Below are 26,570 nucleotides of genomic sequence, written 5' to 3' on the forward strand. Positions count from 1 at the left end.
ATGTTTATATTTCACTGGTCTTTTTTCTAGTAGATTGTTTTTTCATGAAATTTATTCAAAATCAACGGAAATTCAAAAAGAAGTTTGACATCTTAATACTCCGACTTCGATGATCGTATGATGAAAATAGTTTTGAAATATATTGTTCTATTCTTGAAATAATGTTTATCATCATTTAAATTTTTGAATAAACACATGAAACCCCTTAAATTTGAGAAAGCTCTCAAAACCCAAAATTAATAGGACTTTTGTTTAATTTCATTAATATTGAGTAAGTTTTGTGAAAAATTAATTTGATAAAAAAAAGAGAACGAGTGAAATATGAACTTCTAATATTAATCGTCGCGAATGATAATTGATGATTAGCAATGATTTACTATTGAGTCTATTGAAAAGATTATTTTTAAAAATATAATTAAAAAATTTAGTGATGAAAACAATATTTCTCTAAAATTTAATATTTAAAAAAGTATTATTTTGAGCATAAATAGTCACACCACGTTTTATCTATGTCATCTCATAAACATAAATTATCCAATAAATGTCTACGAAAACTAAACCACACTTTGATGCAGAACGATGTAATGTTGAAAATGATAATAAAATTCTATCATGCTACGGGAGGGGGATTAGGGAAAGGGAAGACTACCGTGGGGATTGTTGTGCAGGGGTGATATCTGGGGGGATGGAAATTTGTTTTTCATTTTTAAAATTTTGAAATATATTTATAATTTTTAATAAAATTAAAAAAAAACATATAAATGTAACACTAGTTAGATAACGATTAAATTTAATGACGATTAGAATCTAAACATCTAAAATTATAATGACCTATTTCATACGAAAAATTATTTAACATCAAAAGTAAATTTAAAATATAATTTAAACAATTAAAAATATAGTAATCCTGGGTGTGTTTGGTTGGGGGAATGTGAGATTCCCATCCCATGTGAATGGAATCCACATTCCCCCGTTTGATTGGTCGGGAATGTCATTCTCGGTAATCTTACATTACCAATAGTGGATTTTTTTGGAGTATATTACCAGAAATGTCATTACCTCCATTTCCTTAGGTATTGTTGGATTACCGACGTTTTGAACTAAAATGTCTTTAAATTTTTTTCCTTTCAAAAATATCATTATTCTGTCATTGAATAATAAAAATTCTACGAAGGTTAAATTACAAATTTATCCTTAAACTATTTTAGATTTCAAAAAAAGTCTATAATAAAAATTTTATATGAAGTTCGGGGGTTAAAATAAAATTTTACCCTTTCATTAAACCTTTTTATATTTTCAATTTTGTAAAAAAATTATAAAAATTTTATGAATTTATTTTTTTTTTAAAGAAAATATATAAATATTTTTCAACTTGTTTAAAAAAATATATAATAAGGACAATTTAGTCAAATATACATTCCAATAATCTTTTATTCCTTTAATCAAACACGGTAATCTTACATTCCTGTTAAACCAACCAAACACAAAATACAACATTCCCAGTAATCTTATTCTCTGCTAATTTTTTATTCCCGCTGATAATCTTACATTCCGTGAACCAAACGTTAAGTTAATCCAGATACGTTAAACGACAAATTTCCCAAAAATCGCCTTAACGGTTTTTATTTCCATGTAAGACACCCATACAGGTTTATTTTTCGATCTAATACCCTTTACAAAAAAATGCGATCCATGCACCGCGCCTTACACCACGTGTGAAAACAAAATTAACATCCAGTTTTTACAGGTACGATGTATAAGTCGTATCTTTCTACAAATAGCGTTAAATTGAGAAATAAATTGAGAAATAAACCTGCATGGATGTATGAAATAAAAATAAAAACCGTTAGCGTTATTTTTTTAAAAATTCGTCACGTTAAACAAGGTGTATAAGACATCAGATGTAGAACCCACTGAAAGTTGGAGAGTCTGGATTCTTACATGTCCAAAAATATTATTTGAGGAAAGAACGTGCGCTTGCCGCTGGCCTTGTTTCAGATTCAAGGAATGCCGTTATCTTAAACGCCGTTTTGGTTAGTGGTACGGAATTAATTATTTTAGGCTTAAATATACAAAAAGAGGTATTCAACATATGTCCCTTTTATTAATTTAATGCTTAACGTTTTTTTTATTTTAATTTAATATCTAACGTTTTATTCTATTATTTAAAATGGGTCACATTATTACGATCTATTAGTTTTTTCCGTTAAGTAACACATGTCACAATCTGATAATTTTAAAAATATTTATTTAAAATTAAAAAAATAAAATTATATATATAATTTTAAAAAAATATAATTTTTGAAATAATCCTGTAAACACCATTTTTTCAATATTATTTTATTATGTGTAAAAAAACAATATTAAAATGTAGTGGTTGAGGTTATTAATACCCCAACCACCCTTGTAAAATCAGGGAGCATTTCCCCGAAAATATGGAATGAAAGACAGTTTGCTTTGACTCTTTTTTCTCTCCAATATTGCTTTTCCTTTTCGTTCTTTTTTGGCTTTCTCACTTGGTTTTTGCTTCGGTTTCAGGGGTTCACAGGTAGAGGGAGTGGCCACCGTTGAGCGGTGGCCGGCGTGCGAGAGAGATCCTCTCACGGCTAGGAAACTTCGGTTGTTGGTGGCCGGCGTTGGGGGTCGGTTTTACGTCCCTCGGCGTTGTAGAGAAAGAATGGGAGAGGAGGATAACGGGAGAGGTTCTTGGCCGTTTAAGCCGTCTTTCGGGCTTCCATTGGTCGTGGTAAAGGTCGCCGTGGTTGTAGGTCGGTCATCGTCTTGGTGGCCGGCGAGTGGGGGCCGGCGTGCGGCGGCCGAAGGAAGCGTTGAAGCTTTGGAAAGCTTCTGCCTGGTTCACGTAAATGGAGGAGGAAAATATTATGTTTGTATGGAAATGGTTAAATCACGTATCAGGTCCCTATTTCTAGGGGTTTTCTATTTTGTTCATTTATTTCAGGGTCAAATCGCATTCCAGGTCCTCCCTATTTCAGCGTATCTTGCATTTTGGTCACTATCAGGGTAAAAGCATCCTTAAGCCCTCATATTTTAGCTTCTATTGCACTCTGGTAATTTATTTTGTTATTTATTTTGAATATGCATGATTTTATTAACTTTCGAATTTAGTCACTGTTTTTTATGTTTATTCATTTTAGTCACTGTTTGGATTTTGTTTTTATTATATTTGATTTGGATGTGATATTTGTAATTTATTTTTTAGTCACTTTTTTTATTTCTCATTTGCATATAATTTGTAATATTCTAATTTAGTCCCGAGTTGTGGTGTAATGTATTATACATTATATTTGGCATGTAAAATTTGTAGTATGTATTTTAAGTGATGCATATGTTTTATTTTATTATTTATAATTTAGGTGAATGTACAATTTTATTTTTAAACTCAAGTACTTTATTCTCTTTATTTACATTTGTATTGTTCATTTTAGTATTATTATTTAACCTTTATTATTTAGAACTTTAATTTTTGTAATGTTCATTTTAGTAATTATATTTTGTTTGCTTATTTAACGTAATATTTATGCTTTAAAGTATGCACTTGTTAATTTAGTTCAATTTTATTTCCATCATTGAATAGCATTTAATTTTTATCTTTACTTTAATTTTCATTTATTTGTTCCTAATTAGTATTTTTAATTTTAACTTTTGCCATGAAAATTTGTTTGTTCATAATGGATTAAGGGTAGTATTTATTTATTTTAAAATATTAAGAAGGATGATATTAAAGTAACTAGATGTCCTATTCTGATATTTTAAAATAAATAAAATCTCTATTTAGAAAAACATAAAACTTTTGAATATGCTTATTTAGTTTTATTCAATTTGGTTGAATCACATTATTTTAATATTGAGTTCTTGGGAGAAATTATTATATTCTTTTTATTTCAGTTAGAAAGAGAAATATTCGTCCTACAGTATTTTAGGATTATTTTCTCTTCAATTGGAAATATTAGAATATTTTCTATTTCTCCTTAGAATTTTTCAGTAAATAAAAATTGTATGGTTGAATCTGGAATAATAGGATCATAACTTAAACTTATATTAAAATTCTTAGATTTTCACTATTAGAGACAATTTATAATCGATGGGGTACCAATTATGGGCGTTGTGGGGGTGCTTATCCTTCCCCACACGTAATTGACCCCGAACCCTTATTATGCTTAAAAATGAATTTCTGGTTACACGTGGATCAGTGTATCTTTTAAATGACGTTTTTCTTAAAAATTCTTTTAAAAGAAATTTTTTAGGTATTCGACCTACCTAACCCAAAAGGTCGATGGCGACTCTAAAACATTTCAAAACCTTTTCAAAGAAAACCCCAAGTCGTACTAAGTTTTCCCCCGCCCGGGCGAAAAACGGTGTCGACAGCTTGGCGACTCTGCTGGGGACGTTGTGGATCAAGCCCTAAATCGATTATATATTGTCTCTATAGTTGTAAATTAAGAATTCGATTTTATTTAATTTACGATTATTTTGATTTCTTTCAATTCTTTTATTATTTTTTTTATCATTGCATATTAATATTTGTATTTGATTGATTTTCAGATGTTAAAGTCTCAGATTCGCTTTAGTTCATTTTTGGTGGTTGTTTGTCAAAGGTTTGATAATTTCTCCTCACACACGACACTTGCATTGCATAACATAAGCTCTATACCCGAGCTCTTCCTTTTAAGTGGGAGTGAAAGCGACGTCTTCGTGAGAATTTATTCTCCGTGTCAGACCTAGCAATTAGCTTTCGGGGTTCATATGTCCTATGTCTTCGTGAGAATTTATTCTCCGTGTCAGGCATAGGAAAATGTGCCCCCTCGAATTGAACTCGATCTGCTTAAGCCTATAATGGGTGATGATTGAGGGTCTGGCTCGCCCAAGGGGGCACCAACAAGGACAATTCGAGTACCTTTACTCTTAGAACTGAAACCCTGCATATAATAAACCGTAGAAACCCACCCAATACCGAAACTAAGAATACCATTGATACCCAAATTAGTGTGTACGCAAAGGAGAAATGAACTCTAACCTTTGTTTTTTATTTTTATTTATTTATTTTTATAATTGTATGTGAACTAGAAATTATGCGGTTAGGGTTTTATTTCCCCTTCTGTGTTTTATTCATTGTATTTTACGGTTTATTTACTAGTTGAATTTAATATTTTTCATATTTCACTAACATACATTTTCTCTCTTTGATTATTATTTTTACTAACATCTTTTCCTTGTATTGTTTCTTTATTTGTGCATAAACATGTTGTTAATACCCGAGCTATTTATCAAGAAGGCTTTTAAAACAACAACGTCACACGAAGGGGTAAATATTTTTATCTACTTTGACATATTGAGACGTTGTGTGTTCTTTGAAAGTTGTTCTAGGATAATTACCTTGGAATTAACACATGTTTCATATAAATCATAACATAGAGGGTATTGATTCCCGAGTTAATAGTCACAATAGAAGGTTTTCAATACGACAATGTCACTCGAAGAGGTATAATAGAAATGCAAAAATGCATCAATGGTCCAGAAGGGTGTTCCAGGAAACAACTGAAGAGGTACATCAAGCTGGAATACATGAAGCTCAAATGATACAGTAAAATAAGCTTTTCAAGGGTGCTACGATGATGTTGATACAAGTAAAAAATATGATTGAAGTCATCATGCAACAACGACAGCCAACACGAGACAGTGGATGATGTCAGTCGCATATGGTCGCTCAACAAATGCATTTCTGGAAAAGAAGTCGAAGCGTTGGAATTTTCCATCAAGCCAAGGATAAAAGAAGATTGTTTCCTTGCATTCTCGATCAAAATTGAAGAAGTCGAGCAATATGACGTGATTTGTAGTTTCCATCTGCCTCATTGTATTAAGACATTGTGTGTTCTTTGGAAGTTGTTTTATGACAATTACTTTGGGATCAATTCCTTTGTTGCATTTACATTTTGTATTTTTGCATTCCCATTTTTGTATATTTTCATTTGCATGTGCATCTTCACATATTTACATTAGCATCCATACATCGTACATTGCATGATATATATTGCATATCAACGTTCATTATCACGGATCCTGGGAGTAACTCGTTGTATCTTTTGAGGCAAATTGAAGTCACCCCTTCGTATTTAGAAAATAATTGAGAGCTAAAAGACGTGATGTTAGAGCTTTCTGAAGTTTGAGGCATATCATTGAGATCCGTGGGGCATGGAGAAGCAAGGCCCAGATTTTGTTTGACCCAAGGGTATTAACCTTTAACTCGTAATGAGACATTATGGGGCCAGTTACTAGGAAATTCTTCCACCCATCATGAAACCTTGTTGCCCTGGCCTTGTCCTGTTTGAACGTGTTTTTGTTCTTTCCTTAATATATATTTTTGATAGTTGAACTTACGTCGTTTTCTAAGGTTATGAGCAATAAATCAAGTTTTAATCTTGTAGTTCTTTGAATATTGAATGGATTAAAGGTTCTTTGATCACTTCATTAATTATATATCTTTGACAAGGGACAAGATTAGACCTTCCATACCCGATCCAAAGCCGTAAGAACCACTACTTGGTTCCTTACTCAAAATAAAAGAGACTGAAACTTGACATCACTTCCCTCTGAAGCAATAAAATCATGCCCTTATCCTCATTGAGGCCTCAAAATTTGTACTTTTATCTTCCCAGACAGAACTAACCTTTCCATAACATTACTTTTTTCAGAATCATGACTTAAAAGTCACACATTTCCCTTCCTATACACAGAACCACCATTCATTTCCCAATTTCAATAAAATCGGGAGGTATAAAGTACAAGATGTCTGCATATACGAGAACCATTTCTGCAAGAAGAAAGACAAGATGGAGTGTTGCAAATCAAGTTTTTTGAAAGAGGATTAGAATAATTGGGGCATACCAGGGGTAAATGGAAGAAGAAAAAATAAAGGGTATCATTGAAATAATTCTATCATGCATTAATTACATTTTTCATGTAAATAAAATTAATCTTGAATACTCGTCCCCCCTGGGGATACCTCGTTTACAAAGACTTCCATGTATGAGATGATGAATGGCTTTGTTTCATTTATCCTTTTATATGTATATATATACCCCTTGTTGTCCCCTTTTGAGCCTATAATATTGTTTCTTCTGATCCAACCCTAACCAAGGATCACCCTCCACACTGGGGGGTAAAGATGAAGGACATCTGCTCGCATGTGTGAAGATCATCAATCTAGATTTCGCTACAGAGGCGAGTCATAGGAAGAAATAACAAGATATTACAAGGTGGACCAAATGCGAAGCGCTCGAAGATCAAATTGACAACATAGAGAGAAAAAGAAAAGATATATAAAAAACACAAAAAAAGAAAGAAAAAATAGAAAGGAAAAAAAAGAGAAACACAGAAAAAGAAAGAAAAAAGAAAGAGAAAAAATAGAAGAAAAAGAAAAAAAAAAGATTAAAAAAAAGAAATAGACAGATCCAACACTTCAAGATGGGCGGTTCAAAGATTTAGAATCAATTCGCCAGAAGATTAGAGAACACCAAAAGAAAATAGAATAAAAGACGGATGAGCAGATTCAAATCAGGCCGAGCAATATTGAAGATGGCAGAACGAATAGATCCTTGGTTCGATAACCCTTAAACACTTGTTTGAGCCTATTTATCCTTTTCTTTCATAACCGTGAGCCTTAGCCTACGTTACGTGCCTGAAAAGTCCCTTCTAATCATACATGGATTTTTAAGTGGAGAGACTATCTTCAGATTTCATTCCGCCCCTCAGGGTTAATTTTATTTGTAAAAAAATAGTTTTCTAAAATCTTTAATGCATGATAGGAAAAAAAATAAAAGGAGGGTTCAAGACGTAAAATTTTAGATTACGTCTTGAAACCAAAGGAGAATTCGAGTTGAAAACCTAAAAAGGCGGCTCGAATATGAAGATTGTCAACTACTGCACATAAGACGATCTTATACATCTATTGATAATGCATTGCACAATCCAAAGACGCGCATGAGGGCTGAGAACCAGTGAACATTTCCATAAGAGAAGCATGACGATTGCTTCATCAGATCAATGAACACCAGAATTAAGGAAGCAAGAAGCCAACTTGAAACACATTACCTACCCAAGTCAGCCTAAGCTTTATATCAACATTAATCTTTACCCTTTTCAAATGTATATAATTTTTTAAGGATTAAAAGAAAAGTTGATTTATTTGATATTCATTGAACTATTGTTTTACAATTTGTTTTGATTGTGAGCCTGAAGAAAATGACAACATTTTTAAAATTTATTCAACAATTGTTTTTCATATTTCTAAAATAAAATAAAGGAGAAAAACATTTTCAAACATGACAATCTCAAGTGAAAAAGGTCATTGAAGCTGGTGAGTTTCATTTTGCCTCAATCAGAGAAAAGAACAAACGATGTAAGAGTAATAAAGACATTTCACATAGTTTAAGAGATCAGAAAGACTGAAGGATAGAATGTCTAATACTTCTTTGTGACATGGTCGGTAATCCATCAAGAATCGGATAATCGCCTTAGTCTAAAAGGGGCACATATCTCAGTTCATAGCAAAGATTCAAGACATTTCTGTTAGAAGAATTGACCATTTCCTAAATGTCCATATAATTGTGGCATCATCCCTCAAGTTATTCGATAACATTACTGTTTGGCGATACAAGAGCAAGACCATTCAAGATTAGGATTTTGGCACAAAAAAAAGCCACAAGTACCCACATTGGGGCATTACCAAACCAGATCTTGCTAAGATACATGATTCAAATAAAAAAATACATGGTGAATGAGCTTCGCCGTTTGGGAGTGCCAAGGGCAGAATATGAGGACAAGAAGAGCTTATCTCACTGTTTCTGATAGAACCATTGAATTAGAGCCAGAAAAAGGTATCAAGATCGTATGCCTGACTACAGGAGATCACTTCTTCTAAGACTGTAACGAAGAAACCAAAGATAGAAGACAGAATGACACGATTGCACAAGGTAGTCAAATTACTCATCAGAAGATGCAAGCTTAAGCTGATAAATTGCCATTGAGGCAAAATTCATTCAAGGTGATCAAAGTAAGGGAATACTGAGATCTCCACTTTGGAGCGAGAAGAAGAATAATTAACATTTTTGCATACAAGAAAGTCATACATTACATTTAGATTCATTTAAGTGCATTCATATATACATAAATAATTCTTACAGATTTTCCAAGAAAGAAATAAAAGAAAAGTCAGAATTCAAGCCTCAAATAGAGGGAATTACATTAATAGTGGCAGAACCTCAAGAATTGAGGAAACCAATACACAGAATAATCATCATTTTTGAAGTGGGGCATGTTACCCAGCTAATGTGTTTTTAGGAACTAAGTCTGATTTTCGGAAGTTTCTTGATTTTTCTTAAATGAACATTCAAAGAAATTAAGCCTAATTTTTAGGGGTTTCTTGATTTTTTCAAATGAATTTTCAAAGAAATTAAGCCTGGTTTTCAGGGGTTTTTTGATTTTTTTTTTTGAATTTTTGAAAGAAGCTAAGCCTACTTTTAGGGGTTTCTTGATAACTGTAAATGAATATTTTTTGAAGAAGTTAAATTTATCAAAAGAGAAAATTTTACTGGAGAAAGATGCGCCCATTCACAAGTCAAGATTCGAAAGAATACACTCAGGTGCGGTAGATAAAGAAGGCAATCAAACCAGGAAAAGAATGAAGATTGATCTAGCAATGAAGACTGCTCTCGCAACCATTTCCAACAGATCAAGAAAACCATCATTCATACATGACTAGCATCTTTGCATTATACATTCATCATTTCATACACATGATAAATTTTGATTTCCCTCTCACGAGGATTCATGTAAAGTTTATTTTGAAAAACTATTTTGTCCTTCTTAGGATTACTTTTTTTTGAGTCCTTCTTAGGACCGTTTTTCTGGGATATCACATGAGTATTTCTTAAGATTTTTCCCTAGAAGCATTTTCAATTATGTCTTTCTTCCAACTTGACTTTTCTAGGACACTTCAATGAGAATGAGCAGTTTCGTTTCTAGGATGGACCCAACAAAGACAAAAACACATCAATTTGCAACATTAAGTATTTCAAAGAGCTAACAAAGATTTCATTTCACGACTTCAGCAAAGAATCAATCCATAGTTTTCACCATTGAAAGAAATGAATCTCAGCAAAATCCGAGGACCTTTGGGTCAATACCTTCAGGTACTTCAAACACCATTATTACTGACATATGATAATCTTTTGCAGGTTTAAAACTCTTCAAAGAGAGGGAAAACCAATCAACACTTCCAATGGAGAGTTCATAATGAGAAGAACTCATCCGATGAGGGAGAAGAAGTTCATAATGAGAAGAACTTGTTCAACCTTAGCTCGATTCATCACATATGGAGTTGAATCAGCAACACCTCACTCGAGGGAACAACATTTCCAATGGAGAGTTCATAATGAGAAGAACTCATCCGATGAAGGGGAAGAAGTTCATAATGAGAAGAACTTGTTCAACCTTAACTCAATTCGTCACATATGGAGTTGAATCAGTAACACCTCACTCGAGGGATCAACATTTCCAGTGGAGAGTTCATAATGAGAAGAACTCATCCGATAGAGGGAGAAGAAGTTCATAATGAGAAGAGCTTGTTCGACTTATCACTCGATTCATGACATTTCGAATCAGTGGTGCTTCACTCGAGGGATCAACATTTTCAGTGGAGAGTTCATAATGAGAAGAACTCATCCGATAGAGGGAGAACAAGTTCATAATGAGAAGATCTTGTTCAACCTTAGCTCGATTCGTCACATATGGAGTTGAATCAGCAACACCTCACTCGAGGGATCAACCTTTCCAGTGGAGATTTCATAATGAGAATAACTCATCCGATAAGGGAAAAGAAGTTCATAATGAGAAGAACTTTAGCTTGCTTTCATCGTATAAGGAGTTGGAACAACACCGACTTTTGCTCGTCCATCACATAAGGAGTTGGATCAGCATAATCATTTAGCTAGTCCCTCACATAAGGAGATGGATCAACATTACCTTAGATCAATCATCACAGAAGGAGGGGGATCAACATTTCCAGTGGAGAGTTCATAATGAGAAGAACTCATCCGAGGAAGGAGAAGAAGTTCATAATGAGAAGAATTTGTTCAACTTTAGCTTGTTTCCATCGCATAAGGAATTGGAACATCACCGACTTTTGCTCGTCCATCACATAGGGAGTTGGATCAGCATAATCATTTCGCCAGTCCCTCACATAAGGAGTTGGATTAGCATCACCTTGGCTCAATCATCACAGAAGGAGGTGGATCAACATTTCCAGTTGAGAGTTCATAATGAGAAGAACTCATCCGGCGAGGGAGAAGAAGTTCATAATGAGAAGAACTTGTTCAACCTTGGTGATTCCATCACAGAAGAAAGTTGAGTGACATCATCAACGAAGAGTTCATAATGAGAAGAATTCGTCCGATCAGAAGAAATTGAAGTTCAAGATTTTAGTAATTTAGTATAGATAAAAAATGGTGCTTACTATCTTTGCTCTATTCCTGTTCCACAGTAATGAGCAAAGAGGGGCAGCTGTAAACACCATTTTTTCAATATTATTTTATTATGTGTAAAAAAACAATATTAAAATGTAGTGGTTGAGGTTATTAATACCCCAACCACCCTTGTAAAATCAGGGAGCATTTCCCCGAAAATATGGAATGAAAGACAGTTTGCTTTGACTCTTTTTTCTCTCCAATATTGCTTTTCCTTTTCGTTCTTTTTTGGCTTTCTCACTTGGTTTTTGCTTCGGTTTCAGGGGTTCACAGGCAGAGGGAGTGGCCACCGTTGAGCGGTGGCCGGCGTGCGAGAGAGATCCTCTCACGGCTAGGAAACTTCGGTTGTTGGTGGCCGGCGTTGGGGGTCGGTTTTACGTCCCTCGGCGTTGTAGAGAAAGAATGGGAGAGGAGGATAACGGGAGAGGTTCTTGGCCGTTTAAGCCGTCTTTCGGGCTTCCATTGGTCGTGGTAAAGGTCGCCGTGGTTGTAGGTCGGTCATCGTCTTGGTGGCCGGCGAGTGGGGGCCGGCGTGCGGCGGCCGAAGGGAAGCGTTGAAGCTTTGGAAAGCTTCTGCCTGGTTCACGTAAATGGAGGAGGAAAATATTATGTTTGTATGGAAAATGGTTAAATCACGTATCAGGTCCCCTATTTCTAGGGGTTTTCTATTTTGTTCATTTATTTCAGGGTCAAATCGCATTCCAGGTCCTCCCTATTTCAGCGTATCTTGCATTTTGGTCACTATCAGGGTAAAAGCATCCTTAAGCCCTCATATTTTAGCTTCTATTGCACTCTGGTAATTTATTTTGTTATTTATTTTGAATATGCATATTGATTTTATTAACTTTCGAATTTAGTCACTGTTTTTTATGTTTATTCATTTTAGTCACTGTTTGGATTTTGTTTTTATTATATTATGATTTGGATGTGATATTTGTAATTTATTTATTTTAGTCACTTTTTTTATTTCTCATTTGGCATATAATTTGTAATATTCTAATTTAGTCCCGAGTTGTGGTGTAATGTATTATACATTATATTTGGCATGTAAAATTTGTAGTATGTATTTTAAGTGATGCATATGTTTTATATTTTATTATTTATAATTTAGGTGAATGTACAATTTTATTTTTTAAACTCAAGTACTTTATTCTCTTTATTTACATTTGTATTGTTCATTTTAGTATTTATTATTTAACCTTTATTATTTAGAACTTTAATTTTTGTAATGTTCATTTTAGTAATTATATTTTGTTTGCTTATTTAACGTAATATTTATGCTTTAAAGTATGCACTTGTTAATTTAGTTCAATTTTATTTCCATCATTGAATAGCATTTAATTTTTATCTTTACTTTAATTTTCATTTATTTGTTCCTAATTAGTATTTTTAATTTATAACTTTTGCCATGAAAATTTGTTTGTGCATATAGATCTAGATATTTGGAATATGTATGAAAGCTTCATAAGCATAACTTAATCGATTTCATAATTGGATTAAGGGTAGTATTTATTTATTTTAAAATATTAAGAAGGGATGATATTAAAGTAACTAGATGTCCTATTCTGATATTTTAAAATAAATAAAATCTCTATTTAGAAAAACATAAAACTTTTGAATATGCTTATTTTAGTTTTATTCAATTTGGTTGAATCACATTATTTTAATATTGAGTTCTTGGGAGAAATTATTATATTCTTTTTATTTCAGTTAGAAAGAGAAATATTCGTCCTACAGTATTTTAGGATTATTTTCTCTTCAATTGGAAATATTAGAATATTTTCTATTTCTCCTTAGAATTTTTCAGTAAATAAAAATTGTATGGTTGAATCTGGAATAATAGGATCATAACTTAAACTTATATTAAAATTCTTAGATTTTCACTATTAGAGACAATTTATAATCGATGGGGTACCAATTATGGGCGTTGTGGGGGTGCTTATCCTTCCCCACACGTAATTGACCCCCGAACCCTTATTATTGCTTAAAAATGAATTTCTGGTTACACGTGGATCAGTGTATCTTTTAAAATGACGTTTTTCTTAAAAATTCTTTTAAAAGAAATTTTTTAGGTATTCGACCTACCTAACCCAAAAGGTCGATGGCGACTCTAAAACATTTCAAAACCTTTTCAAAGAAAACCCCAAGTCGTACTAAGTTTTCCCCCGCCCGGGCGAAAAACGGTGTCGACAAATCCAAAACTTTGAAAACATTAATCTCAACCCATTAACCTTTGACCCTGCCTCATTGACGTTCTTCAGATATTACCATTACTTTTCTTTTCCTTTCATTTCATTTTCCATATTTTCCTTCACTTTCCCACTACCCAAACATGGACCTTTCCCACTAATGATAATTTCCTTGTGCATGTCTTCTGACTCTTCCTTTTGCAGTGTTTCAATGACCCATTTCGTGTCCATCTCAATAATTAGATTTCTCGCCCTCATCGAATTAGCAAGGATCATTCCTTCTCTGATTCCGCAAATTTCAGCCATTTCACTTGTTGTTCTGTCGATGTTAATCACGGATTCGTGTATCCATTTTCCGTTTTCGTCCCTTATCAGCCCTCTCGTTTTACACACTCCACCGGTATTAAGAATCCAATGCCCTCTCGGCGATCTTCTCCACTTTACCCGTTTGGGTTCACTGGAAATTTTTCTATTGATGTTTTTTATTGCGTGGTTGATGTCTGTTGTGAGTTTGTTGCTAGATCGAAGGATGTTGCTACATTGAATGATTTGATTTGCATTGGAATTATTGTCTTTGAACACTGTTTCGTTTCTAGCTTTCCAGAGTCCCCATATGATTGTTGTAAACCGTGTTCCCCAATTTATCCTTGTTTTGTGGAAAGGTCCATGTTTGGGTAGTGGGAAAGTGAAGGAAAGTATGGGAAAATGAAAGGAAAAGAAAAGTAATGGTAATGTCTGAAGAAAGACAATGGGGAAGTTCCACTGAAAAAACGCATTTGAGAATCGAGGGGTTGATGGAAAAGGGAAGCAATTTTTCGGTGGGAGCGGCGGTGTACACCACCATCGATTGTAGAAGGGTGGTTCGGTGATGGGTTAAAAGTTAATGGGTTGAAATGAAGGTTTTTAAAGTTTTGGGATTATTTTAAAAATTATGTATTTTTTAATATATATTTTTTTAATTTTAAATAATTTTTTTAAAATTACCATATTGTGACACGTGTCACTTAACGGAGAAAACTAACGACCCATCATAACATTATTCATTTTGAGTAACATAATAAAACTTTAGACACCAAACTAAAATAAAAAAAATATTAAACACTAAACTGGACAAATGAACATATGTCGGACATTTTTTTTATATTTAAGCAATTATTTTATTGTTTCAAAGGTGCTTAATTAGAACACTTGTTTTACCAAAACACCCTTTGTTGTTAATTTCTATTTAATATATAATTTAAATTAATAAAAATGAATGAAGAAAGCAATACGCGTTGAAAATCCGGAAGAAAGGAAACAAATAAGATAATTGAAGGCCACCCAAAGGAGTCACGAAGCTGTATACTATAGGGCAGCCGCAAAGCTTAAACAAAGCCTCGTTTATTCCTCGTGCTTTTAACCCACCTTCTTCTACCTTTTCTTTTCAAACATCATATAAATAAAAGCTCTTGCTTTGCCAACCATCATAATTTCCCAACACATCCTTCATTTAGCTGCTAAGTAAAGTTTTAAAGAATCCAGGGTATTTCGTTTTTCAAATCATTCTCTGAAAACCCAGAGGATCAAAGATTCTGCTTTTGTTTGAAGGATGTCTTGTTCACCGGAGAAGCCAGGCTTTACGCAAACTTGTAGCCTTTTTAGTCAGTACTTGAAGGAGAAAGGTAGGTTTGGAGATCTGACTCTGGGAATGACATGCAACGTTGAAGCTAATGGTAAGTTCTCATCTTTTTTTTCCCAGATGTTTAATATTCAGATCTCAAAACAGTAAAAGAAAAAGATGTCCTTTATTCTAATTTGAACCATGTGCGTTTGTATGTATTATAAGAGATATTGACTTATTGAGTCTAATTTGAAGTGTTGTTTATGGATATGTTGCAGGGAACCCAGAGATGCTGCGTCCTTGTCCTACCATGAATTTGTTTCCAGTCAATGAGAAATCTGGTGGCGATTGTGGCCGCAACGTTACGGTGACTCGGAAATCGAGATCGATGGATTTGTTCCCTAATCAAGCTGGTTTTCCATCATCGTCGGTTCCGAAGGACGAGTGCCCGAAAAGGGTTGATTCCAATGTTACCACCAGGAACAAACCGGCTGCGGTGGAGCCTCAAGCTGCACAGATGACTATTTTCTATGCTGGACAAGTGATCGTGTTCAACGATTTCCCGGCCGATAAAGCTAAGGAAATCATGCTTTTAGCTGGCAAGGGGAACTCTCAAAGCAATAGCATGGCTAGAAGTCCACTTGAATCCGGTACCGGAGTTCCTCCTACATCTAATTTCAGCAACATCGTAACACAAGGTTGCGTACGAGCTGCTCTGCGACCAAATCCCGGCAGCGGTAAGTCTTGCAGTCATCTTTGTTCTTTCAATAGTCCGAGTAAAGTTCATATTTTGGGGTTTCGTATTGGTTTTTTGTCCATTGCAGATTTACCAATTGCGAGGAGAGCATCGCTCCACCGGTTCCTCGAGAAGAGGAAGGACAGGATCACCACAAGGGAACCATACCAGATTGGTAAGCCGGCAGCATCGCCTTCCAAGCCCGCCGACAGCAAATCATGGCTCGGTTTGGCTGCTCAATCCCCTCAGTAATTCGGATCAAATCGAGTCAATTTTTTTAGGCTTATTGTTAAGCCGGATATATATTTTTTTTATTGTTTTTGTTTTTCAGCAGGTTTTCAAGCTGTTTCATTAGCTGTTCTCTTAGATCCTAACTCTCGATCAAAATCTAATCATTAGTTTAATTGTAATTATTCTCTACTAATAAATTATTAGTTCATGAATCAAAAGTTTATGTTCTTCACTTCAATGGTTGTATGAAACTATGAACTTGATGTTGAAGTATCAAAAAAGCTGAAGAAACTGGGGATTGGCAAGAGTTGAATTTAATATCAAATCACAGTCGTATCCTGGTCTAATCATATTCTACTTTGTTATCAACAATTATGTTGCCTTATTGATTTCCCTTTGTTTTTATTGATTTGCCCTTTGATTCTTCATCATCGTGTTCATCCTTTTTCTTAAATATATGTACTCAAATTTAATATAGATATTTTGACGATATTAACCGACGAACTTCGATTATTAAATCAAAATAAAGGGTTTAAATTTTAGAAATGTGAAGAGTACAGGGATTAAAATAATAATTAGACCGATAAGCAAATAGTCATTTCATGTTCATGGATAAACTATCGAGACCTGATGCTATACAACTTCGAAGAAGATTTCACCATGTCAAATGAATGACAATGCAATACCAGTGAACTGTTGTCATTTGCAATTTTCAATATATATATATATATATATATATATATATATATATATATATATATATAGAGAGAGAGAGAGAGAGAGAGGAATGGAATTAAAGAAAGAATGCGAGGGTCGTAATGATAATTTATATTTTAAAATAATAATTAAACTCCTTATATTCGATTTTAACTCATATATTCCATTTCAACCAAGGCGTGTTCCATTAAAATAAAATCACAACAGGAGACTTTGAACACATTAGGGTTGTTTGGTTCACGGAATGTAAGATTACCAGAGAATAAGATTACTAGGAATGTTGTATTTTTTGTTTGGTTGGTTTAACATGAAGGTAAGATTACCGTGTTTGGTTAAATGAATAAAAGATTATTTAAATGTATATTTGACCAAATTATCCTTATTATATATTTATTTTTTAACAAGTTATAAAATATTTATATATTTTCTTTAAAAATTTTAAATTCATAAAATTTATATAATTTTTTTTACAAAATTGAAAATATAAAATGGTTTAATGAAAGGGCAAAATTTTATATGAAAAAATTTTATTTTAACCCCTGAACTTCATATAAAATTTTTATTATAGATTTTTTTTTTGAAATCTAAAATAGTTTAAGGAGAAATTTGTAATTTAACCTTCGTAGAATTTTTATTATTCAATGACATAATAAGAATATTTTTGAAAGAAAAAAAATTAAGGCCATTTTAGTCCAAAACGCCGGTAATCCAACAATACCTAAGGAAAGAGAGGTAATGACATTCTTGGTAATATACCCCAAAAAATCCACTATTGGTAATGTAAGATTACCGGGAATGACATTCCCGACCAACCAAACTGGGGAATGTGGATTCTATTCGGGAATCTCACATTCCTCCAACCAAACATACCCTAGTAAACAAATGGGTGATAGGCGACGCGGCGTCTACTCGTATGTAGTCCACATGCACAAGTCAAGCATAAATAAAGGCTTAATGCACAGTTTGGTTACCACTTCGTGTTCTTGAGTAGTACCGGTCCTATTGAAGGATGTAAACTTTTTAAGGTCATCGTTTGATTCAATTGTTTTACTAGTTGATTTTCAACTCTCATCAACTTGTATTGGAATTTTGGGGATCTTGGTTCTACTGGAATGGACTGATATCTGCTGTTAATGGAAGGAAACTGTATGTAACACTATGAACCCTTGTGATGTGTTATTTAGCCTCCCCCTGAACTTCATTTTCTTTTTCTGGAATAGCCATGGGTGTTTCTTTCTAAATTTTCCAGTTTACTGGTTTTGTATCCTAATAGCATGATCAATTAATGTACATGGCTAACCTTAGTAACACCGTATGGTAGACAATGAAGCAGTACAACTGTTGTTTTTCCATGCTTAGGGTTCAATGGCAACTTCTAATAAGTTTTTATAGTAGAAATATCAAATTTCCATTGCACTTCAGTATTTTGATGTCGGATGGATGGATGGATGGATAATAGGTGATTTTTCTTTTGGTGGTGATGGTTCTAATAGACAAAAAAATTGCAGGTTACATCAGTTGATCTTCACAGGCTTTTCCATGCTTTTGGAGTGGCAACCTATTTAACAAGCTCTATCCCTCTACCTCCACCAGATGAGGCACCTGTGCCTGTGTTTTCAACTGCCTATGAACAGCAGGTGGCAATGAGTCAATATGGTGGTGCTGCGACAACCCGGCAGCTTATGTACTACCGGTAAACGGTGGGATCCGCCTCCTATCTCGGCTTCACAAGGACTCGGAATTCGGAGAACTGCACCTTCATCTAGTTTGTACTAAACTCATTCCTTTGTTAACTAAATCATGTTTTTTGGTGATCATTATAATATATCACAGATGGCTTCATATTTCTTACCTTTTCTAACAGATCATAAACCTTGCCCCAGTTCACAATCATCTTCTCTTCAAAAGAAAAAAAAATGAAAAATGTAAACTACAAAAGGAAGTTCATTTCTTCATCAAATTCCATAGTTCTCAGTACAACCTATACATCACTGCTCCAATCCGACCAAAATTTCCTTTTTGTTTTAAACAAAGTTATTATTAATCCTCATAAAGTTATTGTATTTCCCTTTAGATAGATGAAAACTACACTTGCAGGAGACCAAATCATAAGCTTGGTTGGTGAGGCTAAATTGCAAGAATCCCAGTTGAGAAGAAGATCTCCCCTGAATTATAAGATGTTGATACTTTTGCAGACCTTGACACTTCTGATCTGCATCGTTCTTTCATCTCATCCATCATTATTTGCGTTGACCTACAATCTGAACTGCAAAAAGCTTTCTCTCCCCTGAAAAAAACAACGAAAATCACCATAAATTCAACAAGAAAAGACACCAGAAATGACTAAACGAAAAGCAGCAGCATAACAAAAGAGGCAAAGGGTATTTTAATTTTACCTATACATGTAAATGTCTTTGCCATGGAGCTGTTTCCTGCATAGATGACAACAACTGAGAAAATATGAAGTTGGGTAACGAAAATCTTCCACAAATCTTGCTCCATGCCCATTCTCACCACTGCTATTACATTTTCTCCTTTGTTCACCACCATCATAATACACCTTTGTAGATGACTTCCCAGATCCATGGCTAATCACATAAGTAATCTCCTCCAAATTCTCCATCTCTAAATCCTCGTATCTTCCCCTAAATCCATCACGATTCTTCCCAGAATTGACAACAATCAAATTTGAGCCACAAATGTCATGCTTAGAGGAATCAGTGGTGGACTTATCCAGTGCAGCAACGATTCCTAGTCCAACCCCACCAACATCATATCTCTTCATACCTCTTGGTGACGGAGTGTTGATATCTAATGAACCTGTGGGGCTTGTAGCAGCATCCAAAAAAAATCCGGGTTTTTTGCCTGAAACCAATAAGTCAGACAATTTTCCGATCATCAGACGTGGTCTCCTCCCGGACATAACTTAGAAACGATCAAAACCTTAGCTACGAGGTGGAGAATTGGAGAGATATTTGAAGCTGTTTCTCTCCTCCACAGAAGGTAGCCAATGTTGAAAATTGCTATAAATTTATGGAGTGGAGTGGGTGGTGGACTTAGCCCATGGTTTAGTTTCGAATTATATATTATTATTTGTGTCATTATTGCAACTTTGCTATTATCAAATTCAATTATTTAATTTGAATACTTTATATTAATGAATATTAAAAATAATTGAGTTAATTGTATCAAACATCTTTAATAATATTCTAAATTTTAAATTTAACCTTAAAATTTTAAATCTATATTAATCAAACTTTTAAATTATCGATATCATATTAATTTTTTTAATTGTCAACTCGGGTGTTATTTTTTACTTTTAAAAGTAGTATATTTAAGTTTAAATATGATGATAAATACATTTATAAATTAAATAGGTTCTAAATCAAACTCGAACTAATATCTAATGTCTAAACTAACGACTTAAAGAATGAGGCTTGAATGGTGTGATATAGATATTTACGAGAACTCAATTAAGATGCTTTTGAAATTTTAGACTAAATATAAAATTTATGATATAGTTTAGGGACAAACGATAAAATTAACCGAAGAATGATTTAATAGAAAGGTCGCTTTTGTAGTGGGACCAATCTTCATAATTGTTTTTTGTCTAATGATTGATACCTGATCTCGATGGCTATGGCCCACACCCTGCACTTACCACACTAAAGATTCTCCTGGCGCTCCACCATCACCATCTATTTTCTCATACGTGGCGCAGATCTAAGGCAAGTCTTGCCCTTGCAATTATTGCTGATAATCATAGATTTTTCCTTTTTTTCTCTTTATTTTGTATTTGAATTTTTAGGGATTAATAGCATTTAAAAGAATTTCGGAAATTTCTATAACAGATCATTTTGGTCCTTATAATATAAAAAAATTAAATTAAACTAAATTTTTTGACAGTAATTACCAAATTAAATTGGCAATTATCAACCATTTTAGATTTAAGTTTATTTTATTTTAGATTTGCTCTAAATTATTAATAATTTATTGAAAATTCAGTGTTATATTCATTAGGGACACTGAATATACAATTGTAAAAAAATATATAAATTAGTAAGATGAATTATTTACTCGAACTAGCTTAAAATAATAATTTGAAGACGATGACTTGTGTATAATTTATATCCAAATTATGAATTGAGATAATTTTTAATTCTTGGTGTAGCTATAGAAGTATTAAATTACAATAACCAAATCTGCAAGATATCTAATAATAATTTAATAATATGTTATTTAATCTGAATTTTTTTTAATTTCAATCTGGATTCCTACATACGTTACTAAATTATTTAAAATATACTTTTGTTTTTATTTGATATTCAATGTTTGAGTAACAACTGAACAAGATCCCTCGATATATAATTAAAATGTACCTGAAATTTGAATAGAGACATTTATTATTATTTATTATCTATAAATATGAATTGTCCGTCCAGCTCAATTGGTAGAGCGTAAGACTCTTAATCTTGTGGTCGTTGGATCGAGTCCCACGGTGGGCAATTCATAATTATGACTGCCGGAGGTCTTCCACAGAAGCTGCTCTCAATCTGGCATTGAGGGCCAGCTTACTACCTTACTTCCCTCTCACCCCATTACTATAGGAATAGGGTCAGCTAATTATTATATATAAATATGAAATCAAAGAATTATATTTAAAAATGTTTTTTCAATATTTGGATGAAACTATAAATTCGTTTAAAATATTGAACATGTTCAAGCTCAAATATTTAAAATCCGAATCTAACCTAACATGTTTTCTATATTTATAATATTGTACAAGATTTATACCACATAAAATTAGATCTATAAATAAACATAATATTGTAATTTAAAAAGAGACGTCATTTTATTTTTTTCAATTTTTTAGTTATTCTAAATCTGAAAATTCAAAGTGAACTCAATGCTCAAAATCCTGGTGTTTTGTAGCAACTCATCCGTAGAATCCAGTTTCAACTTAAAAACCTAAACCACAATCTTACTATACAGCTACGAGAGTACAGCCATTATTTCAGATGCTCCCAGGGCAATATAATCATTGCCGTCATTGCTCTTGAAGTCATTTCCGGCATATTTCGAATACAGGACTGTGTTTCCGGGTGTGACTGATAGTGGCTTTGCATTACCTTCCTCATCTAAAGTTCCAGGTCCGACCGCTATCACCTGTTACGTTTAATGCAGGGCATAAGGAATACGTTTTGCACAATTAGCACAAGGTGGTATGCCCTACTCCCAGAACTTATAACTGTTGCTCACCGTGCCGATGGAAGGTTTTTCCTTGGTTGCCTGTGTCAGCAACAATCCTCCAGTAGTTTTCTCCTCGGCTTCTGAAACCTGCAACAAAATCCATACACAACATTGAGTTCTGTGACATCGGTATACCACAGACAAATATACACCTCCGTTACATTTTCAGTCGATTACTTTTCAATACACTAAATTGTTAATGTTCACATATGTTAGAATCACTTGTGAATGGTGATCAAAGATGCATTGGAAATTAGTGGACCCTAACTAATAGAAACTTGACAGAACATCGTAGCAGCAACCAAGCATACAGATTTTGAAAGGAAGCAAACCTTGATGAAAACTCTTTCGTTCAAAGGCTTGAGATCTTTGATGTCATCCGTTTCAAGAATCCCAACAATGTCATCCTCCTTTAGGAGAAGATGATTTGCGCCATTGAACTCGATTTCCGTCCCAGCATACTTGGAATATATGACCTGAGCTCCAGACTAATACAACCATAGAATTGAGTAAAGGTACCATAATGGAGCAACCAATAGAAGGAAAAAACTAGAAAGCATATCGAATCCTTGAAACTCACCTGCACAGAACATTCCACTTTGGTCTTCCCAATTGTCTTCCCTTCACCAACAGCAACTACCTCACCTCCTTGAGGCTTGGATTGAGCAGTTGTCGGAAGCAAAATGCCACCCTCGGTCTTCTCCTCCGCTTCTTTGATCTTCACCAACACTCTATCACCCAAGGGCTTAATTGAAGTGTACTGCGTATAGCAATAAGATGATCTCATGTAAGCAGAGAACCAAAGTACATACAAGGAGAACAAATGATCACATTTACTACACTAATTTGTAATAGATTAATCCATTTTTGCAATTCAATTAAGCCAATAGCAACAAATACATTTCAATTGTCAAGTCTCATTCAAATATGAGAATACATAAGGCGGTACATCAACATTTGACAAATAACCCAGAAAACAATGTCAAGTTTAATAAGAAAAACAACAAAGCAATGGCAACAACAAAGTAATAAGAAGAATTTACCTTAGGAGCAACAACGGTAGCCGCTTTTACAACCAATTCTTTAAAGGACCTGTGGGTCAAAGTCCCAGGCTTTAATGTTCCAAAGGAAGCAAATTTCACACTAGAATGCCTAAGCTCTTCAAATGAAGCCCGGTTCTGACGCCAGACAAAATAACGATTATCCTGCAGGCTAGTTCCAACAGATGATTTACAAGAGAAAATTCGCCCAAAAACCAGAGGAAAAAAGTCTCTAGAGTTTAATAAAATATTATAAAATCAAAACTGTCCAAAATCAATCCACAAGCCGGACTGTTATAGCCAAAAATCTTGTTTATCGGAATTTTACCAAAAATAGCAAAATCCCGAAAATCACTCTAAATTGAAATTCAAAATAAAATAAGCAATCTGCAAAAAATCCGACCGAAATCGGATTTAAAATGACTTCCTAATTGACAATCGAAATATTACCATAAATAGTAAAAAATATCTAAATCTAGTGATTTGGAGGGGAAAACGGCAGAATTTGAGGTCGAAAAAAGGCACATGGAGCATAGCTCATGTGGACAGCGTGCGCGTCGAAAAGAGCTTTTCAGATTGGGGTCTTATGCGCGATTCTGACACCCGTATCCAAAGTTATGGCCAAAAGACTGAAACACACTTAAAACGACCCCAATGAGAAACATATCACAATCAATTCCCGCTTTTGCGCTGATCTGCCAACTCATGGTATCTCAGCGCCATCAAGGTACAATCTGACAGCTCAGCATCATTTGTCTCAGATCACTCTGTATCAGGTTCCTTGTTGATGCTGTCACTGACGATGTTGTTAGCTGAGATGTCGCCATTCCCTGTATTCAAAATTGCCCAAAAAGAAAAATCAATTCTTGGAACCCAATTTTATTATAAATAAAAACCCAGACTTTTAAAGAGGAGAGAAAAGATTATACCTTTGAAGAAGATGGTTTTGGGAAGATTATGGAAAGGGTAAGGTTTGGTAGCTTGGAACGGGAGAAGTCTAAGGTGGTGTTTGTTTTCACTGTGTAAGCTCTTCAAACCACTTATGTCTGCGTCGCGCAGACCACGCGTAGACATTAGGCTTCGCAGACTGTTTGTTTTTTAGAAGACATAAGCTCTTCAAACGTCTGCGCGAGCTCTTCTTGGTGCAGACTTGGTTTTATGTCTTCAAAGGTCTTCAAACCTCTTCAAGAACAATTATAAAATATAGTTATTTATTAAAATAATTTTAAATAATTTAATAAGGTTATTTATTTTAAAATAATTTATTTTAAAATAATTTATTATAAAATAATTTATTTTAAAATAAATTATTATAAAATATGGATTGATTTATTTTAAAATAATTTATTTTAAATAATTTATTAGTATGAATTGATTTATTTTAAAATATGGATTGATTTATTTTAAATAATTTATTAGTATGTATTAATTTATTTTAAATAATTTATTAGTATGGATTGATTTATTTTAAAATATGGATTGATTTATTATTGTAGTTGTATGGATTGATTTATTTTAAATAATTTATTAGTATGAATTGATTTATTTTAAAATATGGATTGATTTATTTTAAATAATTTATTATTGTAGTTGTATGGATTATTTAAATTTCAGTATTGTAAAACTAAAATTATTTAAATCTCAGTATTACAAAACTCTTTTAAGTTTAAAAAATCAGTTTATTTATATTTCAGTTCATTTTAGCAGTCTGCAGACGTTAAAAAACAAACAGTCTTCTTCTTGTAGACTGCAGACTTTTGGTCCACCTCTTCTGCTACAGATGCCTGCAAATGTGGTACGCAGACTGCAGACCTTTTATCTCTGCAAAAATAAACACCACCTTAAAAAGCCAGATTTTATTAGTTGATTAGAGCCTTCTAAAATATTGACGTTTTCCGGGGAAATATTGAAAAGCACGCGCCGCACTATCCGAAGTAGTTGAGTTGGACACCCACCACGCCAGTTCAACGGACTACGGAGTTACAAACACATTAGTAAGGAGCTAAACCCCCCAATATATGAATAGCTAATATCCCACGCGCTCAGTTCTTAACCTGGTTGCCTCATTTTGGCCTTGACATGCTCAGCAGTCAAGGTTGAATACGATGCTAATGCCTTGATGGGCAGCTTTTAATTATGAATGTCGTTTTCATTCATTTTACTCGCAGCACCGAGCGGCTATACTGTACATCATTATTATCGCAATTCAGAATGAAAAGTCGCTAATTTTAATATTATATCATTATATTTATATATATGCTTTTTAATATTCTATTAAATTTAGTTTATTGATACTATTATAACATTATAAAAGTATATAGGATGAGATATGCTCATTTAAAATTATAAGTGAAAGATTTGAATAATTTCATGTCTCTTAAGTATAAGCAAAAAGGCCGGGCTGTACAAAAATTGGGCCCGCCAAATATAGGGATCCAAACTGGATACTAAAACTCCCAGGTTGACCCGCTTTTAGAAATCCCAAAGAAAAGATTCTGCCACTAAAATTCCATCAAAATTTTCGTCTTCATACCCGATGTTGGGCAACGTTGATCCCAGAAAATCACTTGAGAAATCATCAAAACCAGGGAATATCAATCCATAGTCCGACCCGTAATTACCCGAACCGGTTGTCAAAAGATCCAGAAATGACCCATCCATAGGCAGCTCACTGCCCAACTGTACTGTCCCGTCGGAAACCGACGGCGATGGAGATTCCATTTGAAATCCAGAGTTTGATTCCTCCGATTGGACCCTCGGAGGCTCCAATTTCGCGAAACGGGCGGCGGCGGCTTGGATTTGGGTCCGTGTCAAAGACCTACCGCCGGCTATCTCGGGTGGGTCATCGGGGAAATTGAATTTTGCTGATCGGCCGCGTAAACAAAAAAGAGCGGCGTCGAAAGCAAGGGCTGCTTTCTCGGCTGAGTCATAAGATCCCAACCAAATTCTTTCCCTGCTGTTTGGCAGTCTGATTTCCGATACCCATTTCCCCCACTTTCGCTTGCGAACACCCTTGAACTTTGAATCTGTTCTCTCAGCTGCAGGTTTTTCACTTGTGTGTTTCACCATTGTTGATCAGAGTTCTATGAGACTAGTGTTTGAGTTTTCTTTGTTCTTTTAAAAAAATGATTATTGTAGTTGTTTTGAGACTGAGAGATTAGGTAGCTTATATATAGCATGCAGGGGAAGCTATGGTTTCTGATTCAAACTGAGCAGTCAAAGGCAGAGAGACGCGTTTGCTTTAAGTGTTTGGAAGCTGCAAAGCGT

At 33.9% G+C, this 26,570-nt stretch overlaps 4 protein-coding genes across 9 annotated transcripts; 1 reads left to right on the top strand and 3 right to left on the bottom strand.

Annotated features, from left to right (window-relative positions):
• LOC120192418 (ethylene-responsive transcription factor ERF017-like) lies at positions 1 to 26,393 on the bottom strand. The gene is made up of 2 exons (XM_039195209.1): positions 25,683 to 26,393; positions 1 to 15 (listed from the first exon to the last, which is right to left on the bottom strand). Exon 1 carries the CDS (start codon positions 26,370 to 26,372, stop codon positions 25,776 to 25,778), a length of 597 nt encoding a protein of 198 aa, XP_039051140.1. The 5' UTR covers positions 26,373 to 26,393; the 3' UTR covers positions 1 to 15; positions 25,683 to 25,775.
• On the top strand, positions 15,219 to 16,505 carry LOC120192416 (protein TIFY 10A-like). The gene is made up of 3 exons (XM_039195202.1): positions 15,219 to 15,441; positions 15,608 to 16,066; positions 16,154 to 16,505. Exons 1-3 carry the CDS (start codon positions 15,318 to 15,320, stop codon positions 16,315 to 16,317), a joined length of 747 nt encoding a protein of 248 aa, XP_039051133.1. The 5' UTR covers positions 15,219 to 15,317; the 3' UTR covers positions 16,318 to 16,505.
• Positions 18,940 to 20,073, bottom strand: LOC120192417 (FCS-Like Zinc finger 13-like). 6 transcript variants are annotated; one of them, XM_039195208.1, is made up of 4 exons: positions 19,740 to 20,069; positions 19,675 to 19,709; positions 19,410 to 19,644; positions 18,940 to 19,300 (listed from the first exon to the last, which is right to left on the bottom strand). In XM_039195208.1, the coding sequence occupies exons 1-4, from the start codon at positions 19,934 to 19,936 to the stop codon at positions 19,141 to 19,143; spliced, it is 627 nt and encodes a 208-aa protein (XP_039051139.1). In that variant the 5' UTR covers positions 19,937 to 20,069; the 3' UTR covers positions 18,940 to 19,140. The 6 variants fall into 6 exon arrangements, with proteins under 6 accessions (XP_039051139.1, XP_039051138.1, XP_039051137.1 ...); XM_039195207.1 differs by having other exon boundaries at positions 19,410 to 19,709; positions 19,740 to 20,073; XM_039195206.1 differs by having other exon boundaries at positions 19,675 to 20,071.
• On the bottom strand, positions 21,925 to 24,130 carry LOC120192512 (20 kDa chaperonin, chloroplastic-like). Its single transcript, XM_039195285.1, has 6 exons — positions 24,035 to 24,130; positions 23,307 to 23,468; positions 22,844 to 23,023; positions 22,596 to 22,751; positions 22,273 to 22,350; positions 21,925 to 22,179 (listed from the first exon to the last, which is right to left on the bottom strand). The coding sequence occupies exons 1-6, from the start codon at positions 24,128 to 24,130 to the stop codon at positions 22,006 to 22,008; spliced, it is 846 nt and encodes a 281-aa protein (XP_039051216.1). The 3' UTR covers positions 21,925 to 22,005.
• Positions 26,394 to 26,570: the final 177 nt, after the last annotated feature.

Source organism: Hibiscus syriacus, unplaced genomic scaffold, assembly GCF_006381635.1.
Source record: "Hibiscus syriacus cultivar Baekdansim isolate YM2019G1 unplaced genomic scaffold, ASM638163v2 tig00116975_pilon, whole genome shotgun sequence".
Taxonomy (NCBI): domain Eukaryota; kingdom Viridiplantae; phylum Streptophyta; class Magnoliopsida; order Malvales; family Malvaceae; genus Hibiscus; species Hibiscus syriacus.